The 10,797-nt window shown below is 33.2% G+C and overlaps 1 protein-coding gene across 4 annotated transcripts; it reads right to left on the bottom strand.

Annotated features, from left to right (window-relative positions):
- Window positions 1-872: 872 nt before the first annotated feature.
- Window positions 873-3,484, bottom strand: LOC137823505 (uncharacterized). Of its 4 annotated transcripts, none has more exons than XM_068628675.1 (2): window positions 3,070-3,484; window positions 873-2,817 (listed from the first exon to the last, which is right to left on the bottom strand). In XM_068628675.1, exon 2 carries the CDS (start codon window positions 2,778-2,780, stop codon window positions 1,071-1,073), a length of 1,710 nt encoding a protein of 569 aa, XP_068484776.1. In that variant the 5' UTR covers window positions 2,781-2,817; window positions 3,070-3,484; the 3' UTR covers window positions 873-1,070. The 4 variants fall into 4 exon arrangements, with proteins under 4 accessions (XP_068484776.1, XP_068484779.1, XP_068484778.1 ...); XM_068628678.1 differs by having other exon boundaries at window positions 3,356-3,427; XM_068628677.1 differs by having other exon boundaries at window positions 3,325-3,415.
- Window positions 3,485-10,797: the final 7,313 nt, after the last annotated feature.

The raw sequence follows: 10,797 nt of genomic DNA, 5'->3' as shown, positions 1-10,797 counted from the left end.
AATGAGTTTATATTTATATGCAAGTCAACAAGTTTTTAAATAGACTAATAAGTATATAACTTATAAATATAATAATTAAATTTCAATATTATAATATTACTGTTATTACTTATAATTGTAACTGGAAAAAGCTAGCCTTTAGTCCTTTAACTAAAATGATATGGAAAAAATACTTAGCCTTTTTGTCCTTGAATTGCCATTTAGTCCCTCAACTATTTGTTACATTTTTAAAAGCAAAGTTTGATGTGAGTTAAGGATACAGTTTGTCAAAATGCAATGCTTTTAAGATCAGAAAAATTATTGAACTTGAAAAATCACCGGTTCATGATTCATTGATTAGTCTGAGTTGAATCCAACTGATAATAACCACCTCTTATTCATTCCAGAATAGACTTTTCAGGTGTAAAATATATTCAGGAAAACCATGGGATGTAGCTAAAAATTAATGAAGTAGATAAAGTTAAAGCTAGTTCCTAATTATGTAATTGGTTAAACCGACCAGTCCAAGTATAAAAACAATGAACAAAAGAACCTGTAACACCATAACAAACTTTTAAGGAAAATAAATGAATTTGTAACATCACAATACTAAGTGTCATCCCAGTTGCCTAACACTGATAAAAGAAAATGACGTTCACATTGAAAGGGCGGAAAAGGAGTATTACATGGTCGTCAATCATATCTGTAAGTTTATTAATTTTTACAATAGTTCTCTTAAAAATAATAGAAAACGTGATTTCTGATTATTTAATTATTATACTGATAATGCATAGAAATTAAGCTCAATGCAAAAAGGAAAAGCACAGAATAAAAAATAGATCAACTTAAGAAATTGTGCTTCAGTCATCCACATGGCTAATGAATATAAGGGGTTTAAGAACGAAACAAATTTAAATTAAGAACATCAAAACTTCAAAGTAGTCACTACTCTTACAATACAAGAACTATAACGATTTTACTCCTCACTGCTAAGGCTAAAGGATACAAATTCTCAAATGCAACACATATAACAGCTAAAAGTACATGAGATACATTTCAATATATCAGACATTGGAGTTTCAATTCTCACATTAGTTTGCTGCTAGATTACAGGTGTTAATGCCATCCTTGCAATCACTGGTCAAATCATTGAAAGTTTCAAGCTGCTTTTTACCTCTCAAGAACACTTCTGTATCAATGGACACCCTCATGTAACCATCGAATTCAACTCCAACTCCCTTATTGAGTTTTGTTGTCTCAGAGTACCACTCACTAGTTTCATCCCAAAGTTCTTTATACTCGTCAAGAAAATGAGTCGTATACTTATCTTTTAGAGGGTCGAAGAAAGATGCATCAGGTTCATTTGTTGCTATGTAGAGATTCCTTCCTTCCTCAATCTTGTCACCCAAGGTTGAAAGAAGTGCATCAGGAGAAGTATGTGCATCAAGATTAGGCCACAGCTCCTTGTTCCTTGCCTTTTCCCCTCTCACAACATGAACAGAATCGTAGTCCCAATTCATCTTTGAAGCTATTGCAGACACTATATCCATCAACCTCCTTGATTTCCATAACAAATGCCAAGGCCTTTGAACTGCGGATTCTGTCTCTCCTTCACAGACTCTATACCAGTAGTTATCTGGCTCGACAGATCCAAACTTCCTCATGATCAAGGCATCCTTCACATCCCTAAGCTTCATGGGTGTAACCCTAAAATCCTCCACAAGATGAAGATTCATCCCATCTTTATGTTGCCACTTGTTCCAATCTACCCAAAACTGCTCCTTGTCCAATACAGATGCCGCCTCCTTTAAATGCTCAAAATCAAAGTAGAACCTGAAATCTTTGCCCTCCTCATCCAGCCTTGATGATGTGTAAATCGAAGACAGACATATGCTCAAATCCATAATCAACGTTCGGTTCAGGTACTGAGCTTCCCCAAGAGCACACAAGAAACTCCATAAGTAATGATTCATGCTCTTACACCTGTCACCACCTCCTTCATAAATCAAGTATTTACCATGACTAAATGAACTTTCAGATTCTACCACAGGGAGACTGTCATTGACAAACTCTCCAACAACAGGTAATGCGTTGGCCTGGTCCAGATTAGGAGGCGTCTTCTCTAGCCCAGCTTTCTGATGCTTCTTCCTCTTCCTGGCATTTAGACCAGTATGGTACTCCCCAATGCTAACAATACTAAGTGTACAATTCTCAAACCTATCAATCACAAACCTCCTATAATCCTTATAAAATGCAGCAGCTTTCCCTTCCTTAGGCCTAAATCGCCAAGCCATATCGCAAGTGCTGTCATTGGAACCGGCAACTGGTTTTCCAAATCGGTAAAAATGGATATCCTGAAACTTGTCAATGGTCGCCCTCATCATCAAATGAAACACCTCAGGGTCCTTACAATCAATGGGGCCACTCACATCACACTGAGAAGCTGAGGCAGCATCGCCGCCATCAATAGTTTCGGCACTAACCAAGTTATCAACATCAGTTGAGTTGATAATGGAGCCAAAGACGGTTTCATTAGCGGCCATGAAATCCTCCCCAGTTCTAACAACACTGTTATCAGCCTTAAAAGTGGCATTGGATTTGGAAGTGAGGAATGTGGTGATCTTGGTTGAAGGGTGAAACAAGGGATCCTCGGGTTCATAAGTGGCAGCCATAATGGTGAAAACCAAAACCCCAATAACAAAAAATGAGAAGCAAACGTTCCCAATCATGGCCATTGCATTCTGACCTAAATTCTCAGGCCGGAATGTCCCAGTTCTTGAAAATGCAGACCGACCCATCATTCTTATTGTGTATCAAATCACCCCCGAGATATGTATCCTACAAGAACATCAAAAACAATGATACCCAGTAAACTAAAACGGATTAAGACAGCAAAAAGGGTTTAAAGAAGTCATTTTCTAATAGAGAGAATAAATGATGAATTGAACAAGCAGTGTAATTTGAAGATCTGAAACGAACGGAACCAGAAGAAACTAAATCTTATGAGATTGAACATGTACAAATACAAATACCCATTTATCCAAATTGCAAGATCTGAATTCAGAATTCAGAATTCAATTGATAACAAACCTTTTATCTTGGAAAAAGAGGGATCAAGCAAAGAGCATCACTGACACCCTCTCTCTCTCTCACACACACACACTAACTCACCGAATCTTTCGGTGCTGTGCATATATGAAAATTGTCAACACAAAATCGAATTATGATAATTAAAATATTAAAAGAAAAAAGGATAAAAGTATAAAAATATAAGATTATGAGCGGATTGCGCACCCAGAACAACGATAATTAATGAATGAATGAATGAAAAGATGAAATCCTTACTTAATTCACAAATTTAAAATTAATAATTTACCCTTTTAAATAAAGTAAATTTTTGGAAGAAAATTATTTGTTTGATATTTTCACAATTAAATGGGTTTTCGGTGACAAGAAGATGGAAAGAGTAGAACTTGGTCACCGACAATGGCAAAAAGGTAATTGTGACACGCCACTCTACTCTGCCACGTAGTTCCAAACCTTTCCTTTTTGGACAGTTAAATTTCTGATAAAAGAAAAACTAAATCTTACATATTCAAAAATTAGAAACTAGTATTTAACTGTATTAACTTTTTTTTTTACAAAAATAATTTATTAATTTCATTTTAAAATAACATTTTATGAAACTATTTTATATTTTTGGTTAAAAATAAATATTTGAAAATTATAATAAAATGAATGCCATTTATAGAACTCTTATTAAATAAAGCAAAATTCGTTGACATATATTTTATATCGATATTCAGGATTTGGAATTATTTGATATTAGTCTTTAATTATTTTAAATAAAATATTGTTTTTCATCAAGTCAAAGTTTGGTTTTAATAAAATTATTGTTTTAATTTTCTAATTTTGAAATGCACCGTCTAGTTCTTTTTATTTGTAAAATATTATTTAGAGGAATTCATTTCAAAATTAGAGCTAAAAAATAATTAGAGGACGAAAATCGAACTTTTAAAACTTTTGAAAGATAAAAAATATAATGTATTAAAACTTTATTTCATTTTAGTTCTTAAAGAAAATTTTGACTAGTCTTGATTTTTTGAATTTGTATTATTATTCTTGGTCTCTGTTGTTAAGAAACACATTAACCCATAATGGAGCAGCAACATTGCCCCATCAAATTTTTAGACAGTGTAACAAGTTACTGAGTTATCAACGTCATCCATTAATATTTTTGCTTGATATTAGAACAAAATTTTTTAATAGAGAAACAAGTTTAAAAGTTAATATTGATTACAACTAAAAACAAAAGATCTTTCTAGTTTTCTATGCTATTTACTACTAAAATTTATCAAATATAACCTTGATGTAAAATACAATCATCGCAAATTTTTTAAATCAGTAACATGAAGAAGAAGACATGGTAAACTAGTAAGACTTTCAATAAATACAATAACTCTATCGATTAAAAAAAAATCATTAAATAAGAACTAATTTAGATATAAAAAATAATTAGTTATTATATTGACTAAGTTAAATATTATTTTATAAATTAAAAAATTATTGATTTCTAAAATAGTTTTTATTATTAATGAAAATTTATAAAGTAGATTTTAAATTGATATCTAACATTAGTTATCGAAATTTTAACTACTAGTTACTTTAGATTCTAAATTAGCCTTTAATTATAAATTAATGAATAATTTATAATTTAAAATAGTTAGTAGCTAAAATATTAGTAGCTAATGTTAGATATATATTTGGAAACTACTTTATAAACTTATATTAATAATAGAACTACTTTAGATACCAATAATTTTTTAGTTTATAAAATAACATCTAACTTAGTCAATATAATGACTAATTATTTCTTTGTCTTTAAATTAATTGTTATTTAATAATTTTCTTGTAGTGATATAGTGTCTAATTTAATAAATACAATCATGAACCTATGAGTCATCACATTTCATCCATTTCCATGTACTAAATAACCAAGTGTCTTTAAATATCTCATGTTTAATATCACTCATGTAAGAAATTCACTGACATCCATACATAGACACTTGACTATACTTTCAAAATACTTGTATATTGAAATTAGACTCTTAGATTTGTACTTGTCATACTACTCCTGCTTAGAGATCTCCACACAACCACATATAGATATGAATCCATTCAACCATATGATTTGCTCTGACTAGTTATTTTTCAAATTCTAGACTTAGTTAATGGACTTATTTCGACTCTCATCACTTGATAATCTTCATCTATATGATTCCAGTATACCTGTAGAGTCAGAATCATCTCTTTCATAAAGTCTCAAAATTAATACCACCTAAACATTTCAACACGGTATTTTCTTTCCTGAAAATATTATGTATCAATTTACATCCACATGATTCACAGTTCATCTCACTCGTCAACATACAATTCAATCACACAACTTTCAAAATTTCACAAATCAATTGAATATGTAACTAGTATTTACTTTAAATTTTGATAAGTGTTAAATTTATTTGTTTTAAACATTAAGTTGCATGAGTTGAATAAACTATTAGTCTTTAAAAATCACTTACAATTTACAACATGATAAACTTTCATAAGATTTAATTCAATTTCATGGCCTATAGAAAAGAAACAAAAAAGTATCTAAGAAAAATGACAAATGTTGTGAAAACAGCTCAAGCTTAGGAGGCTGAGGCTTGAGCTCAGGGAAATGCGTTAAGCACAGGGTGTTGGCGCTGAGCGAATTTGAGATCTAGAGCACTCAAAAAATTGAAGCTCAATCCAGTTAAGTGCAAAAAAATTGCGTTGGATTTGAGGTCGAGAGCACTCAAAAAACTTAACTCAAATCTTCTTAAGTGTAAGGAAATTGTGCTAAGCGAATTTTAGGCAGAGAACACCCTAAAAACCACTTTCTCATTCAAAATCACAATTTGACATGTAAAAACCAAGACTTAACTTTAAAACACATATCATAGTCAATTTAAATCATCTACCACTTATCCAATTGTTTAAAATTACAACCATTTTCATCAAATAATATCTATTTTAATTAATAAAGCAAGCCCTGCAATAAAATTTTAGAACTTTTGACGTCAAATTCACATCAAAATCCTCTAGCTTAGAGTTATATAGAAAGATAAAACTAGTTTTCCTTACCTGATTAAAAGGATGAACACTCACAAAGAGCTTCAACTCTTAAAGAAAGCAGGGATAACCTAACCTATACCATAATGTCCTGATCAATTATCTGAACACATCACTATGACCTTAAACTAACAAAGACTAATCCTAAACTTAGAGCAAGGGTTTGATGGGAGGGGGGGTGAATTGTTTAAAAGGGGTTTTTGAAAACTTTTCCAGGTTTAATGAAATTCTTTGTATAGATCCAGAACAGGAATCAAGTTAGCCAAGAACTCAAGCAGTTATGCAGCAATACACAAAAAAACAATCAGTTGTTTATATCAGTTAAGCTAAAAATAGAGTTAAAAAGATTTCAGGGTAAGAGAGAATCACACAAACAGCTTATACTGGTTCACTCTTAAACCAAGAGCTACATCCAGTCCCCAGTATACCACTGGGTAATCCACTAAGCAATCAAACCAGATTACAAAACACAAACCACCAAAGTAGTGACCTTGAACCCTTGAAGAAACCAACTACCTTTGGCAAACCACACCAAGAGTATTGATCTTGAACACCTCAAGAACATACAATACTCCTTGGCAACACAACACCAGAAATACAGTAGGTTTAAAAAGGATTACACCTGATCACAGTACAATCTCATTTGAATACAATTGCAATCCTATTCCACTCTCTTTGAAAATCCAAAGCTTGATGTGAATCTTGAAATCTTATAATCAAATCTGTCAAACTGAATTTCTCAAAGCTGTTTCTTACTTATTTGAAAACATAAACAAACCATTTATATTTTCCAAAGATTCGTCAAAACAATTAATGAAGGAGCGTATTCAGTTAGAAAACATTTAAAACAAATTCACCATTCAAAACTGAATTCTGTTAGGATTTTCAAAGAAACAATCGGTTGAAATCACGAAACAACCGATTGTTTTGGCTTGACAGTTAAGTCAACCAAACCAAACACCTTTCAACCTTTAACAACCTAAGAGTAAAACAACCGGTTGATTCGACAAAACAACAGGTTATTTTTCACTTAGTTAGAAAAACACTTAATTTCAAAAAGGTTTTAATTCACATCAGTTTTAGATTCAACAAAGGAGTGGATCATACTTTAGTCTACCCAGATCCCACCCAAACACAGCAGCAACACCAGCCTTTCATCAAACACTTTGGATTTGGTTTCTTTAAAGAACTTGATCACACTTGATCAACATTACTCACTTTCATATATAGATTTCTTTTAAGAATCACAGTTAATTTTAGTTGATGAAAAATGGTTACATACATGGCGAAATATTTCTCAATGGGACATGGAAATATCTATGTTTAACTTTTGCTTCTTGAATTAAATCATTTGGAACTTGGTTAGTATAATTATTTTAAATGTCCAAACCACTCTTGGAATTTTGATTTAAAAAGAAGTAGTGTGAAGGTTGGTTTTTAGTACTGGTGGATTACAATGGAGGTGGAGGTGAGCTCCGACAAGGTGCATTGGAAGTTGTGGTTGCGATTGAAAGCTTGGGTTAGAGGATTGAGGTAAGAATAGGTGATTGAATATGAGTTTGGGATGAAATGACGAAGGTAGTACTTTCGAAAACCAGGTTATGGAAAGACCTTTCAAAATAAGAAACATTTTGTGGGTATTATGTTTTTGGTTTTAGATTTTTAAATCCAAAATAGAGAGATAATCATTCCAGAAACTCTAATCAGAAAGAGGGTTATTTACTTTTTGGAACTGTAAATCTGGAATAGATTTTTGTAAAGGAAAATGTATTCTAGACATAAAAATTTGGAATGTTAATTATGAATTTCAAAATATGAATTTCAAAAGGGAAAATATGACCTTAAGATTCTCCCACGAAACCCGTATGAGAAAACATCGGAGAACCATCAGAAAACAACTGCAAATGCACTGATTAACGACCAACAACACTCAAAACTCGCACAAAGCACTCAAAACACTCAAAACGCTCAGGATTTGCACCCCAAAACCATTGGAACAATGTTCTTCAACGCATAAGGAAAAAGATCCAAAATCCTAAAAGATTTTAGAAACCTTATGAAGGTGTTTCTATAATTTTAATTCAATGATATAGTGCAACTTACAAATGATCTAGTGCAGAAACCAAAAGCCTTTATGTTTTATCGTTGCCTAGTCATGCTAAAGTATGTGGAGCTTTTTCTTCCTTCACCCTCTTAATTTGTATTTGCACCCCATAATTTCTAAAATGGCCTATTTACCTTTCTTAAAAGTGACTTTTGGATTATGTATTTTGAATTTTTTTCCATAACATGTTTTCTTGAATTTATAAAATAGATTTTGAAACATGTTTTTTTGGAACAATTTTCATAATGGAATTTCTCGAATGTATAGACAAACTTTCTGGAACAAACTTTCTAGAAAAATAATACATTTCAGATACATTATCTAGAATAAAAATTCTAGAACAAATTTTTTTTCGCTCTTCTTCTTTGGCTCTTTCCTTCTCTTCTTCTTCTACAACGTTAATGGTGTAGTGGCGGCGACAATTAGCGGTGATGGGTGTAGTGAGGTTGAAACAAATGGAAGATTATTTGGTCATTTCACCTAATTGTGGGGTGCAGGCTGAAAAATCGGGGGAGCAGTTTGAGAAATGGGGGGTGCAGGAAGCAAAAGCCGTGAGGTGGATGTGAAGACAACTTCTTCTTGCACCTCCATGACTTCTTTCACTACCCCCATATTAAAAGCACATTTACTATTACACCCTTCAGTAAAAAAATATTAAAAAATGAAAAAATATTTTTAACCTACTTTAACCTAATTGTAATTCTCTTTCCCGGTGCCTCTTTAAGTCTCCAGCGCCGCAACCCACCCCCTCCCACCTCCTTCCAAGCTTTCTTCTTCTCTCAAAGTCTCCTTCTCTCAAACTCTTCTTCTCTTAAAGTTGTCATCCCTTCTAAATCTCTCCTTTTCCATCATTCACCACTGCCCTTTTCATTCACAGGTTAGTAATTTCACTGGTATTGGTTTTCATTCTTCATTCTTGCGCAAGTATTTGAAAGCGTTTGTGTGTTTGTTTGTTCCTTCGCAGAAATAGGTACCGAATTATGAAATCCGATACGGTTTCAGTGTTTAAAGTAATTCCAGATTACATAATCCGGTTTAGGTGTTTAAAGTATTTTGAGTTTCCTACCCACTTGGGTAAAAACATTTTTTATATCTTATATTATGTACCCAACTTCATGATTATATTATTCATTATTTGTAAATAATTGAAATTCAAATTGTGTTATGGACAGATATGGCTAAAACAAGAGGTGATGGATCTCAGGGTTATGATCGCAGAAGACCAACGACATCCATCCGTAGAAAAGACTGAGGTGGTGTCGAGAAAATGATTGATGATGATTTTCATATTGATAAAGATAATGAACAAGGATTACGGGATGATGACCAAGTAGACTAGGGAGAAGGGTTTTCTAGAGATGACCAAGTAGACTAGGGAGAAGGGTTTCCTAGAGGACCTTCTAATTTGTCTTGACTGGTAAATTTTGTTGACCATGTTGTTGTTAAGCTTTGGGAGGGTGAGGTAAGAATGAAAAAACCTTCAATTAAATGGTCTTTGTTAATTATTGTTTAAATTTATTTAATTGTATTTAATATATACAAATTTTATATTAGGATCGGGGAGAACTTAAATTGGTATCCCATGATAGGAAATTACGTAAATTTGGGATGCCTCATGCTAATATTGAGTTACTTGTACAAAATTCTGGATTGTTTAGTTTGTGCAATATAAGTTATGAACTGGGGGACAAGGGGTTGATTTCAAACTTTGTCGAAAGGTGGCATCGGGAGACAAACTCCTTTCACCTTCCCATAAGTGAGATGACCATCACACTTGATGATGTGTCATCTCTTTTACACCTCCCCATTTTGGGTCAATTCCCAACATATGTGCCCTTAAGTACAACGGAGCTGCAACAATTTTAGCTGAGTTACTAGGGGTGGATGAGGCTCATGAGAAGGCTGAGATGAGGCAGTGTCGAGGCGTCCATGTACGATTGAGCTGGCTCTGAGATATATACGAGGAATGTTGCACTCAAGAGGCTTGGGAGTGTGCTTCTAGGGCTTACTTGTTGCATCTGCTTGGATGCATTATTTTTGTAGATAAAAGTGTCACCTATGTATTTGTTTCATACTTGTTGTTATTCAACAATCTACATATGTGTCGTGGATACGCATGGGGAGCAGTGACACTTACACATCTATATGAACAGTTGGGGGATGCATCTTATTTTAACACGAAGCAGTTGGGTAGTTATGCGACACTAGTTCAGGTATGAAACCATACAAATAATTAGCAATCACACGTTACATTCCATAATGTTTTGTATTAAATATTTTATAATTTATATGATCGAATTACGTAAAAATGGATTTATGAGCACTTCTCGGGCATGGGAAGATGAGATATTAATCCCTCATATGACGAGGTACACCCGCGGACAACATGATACATTGTTGCCCATTAGATTTGTGCAGTTGGTAATGTGTAGGTGCACTTGGATGGGTTCACACACGATGACGTTATCCAGACTCCGTATGAGGACGACAGATTGAGCAGGCCATTTGAGACCATTTATTTATTCTTGGGTCACTTGCGATTGGGCAGCTTATGATAGAGG

This window comes from Phaseolus vulgaris, chromosome 8 (assembly GCF_000499845.2).
Source record: "Phaseolus vulgaris cultivar G19833 chromosome 8, P. vulgaris v2.0, whole genome shotgun sequence".
Taxonomy (NCBI): Eukaryota; Viridiplantae; Streptophyta; class Magnoliopsida; order Fabales; family Fabaceae; genus Phaseolus; species Phaseolus vulgaris.
This window is presented reverse-complemented; position numbering and strand designations above follow the sequence as displayed.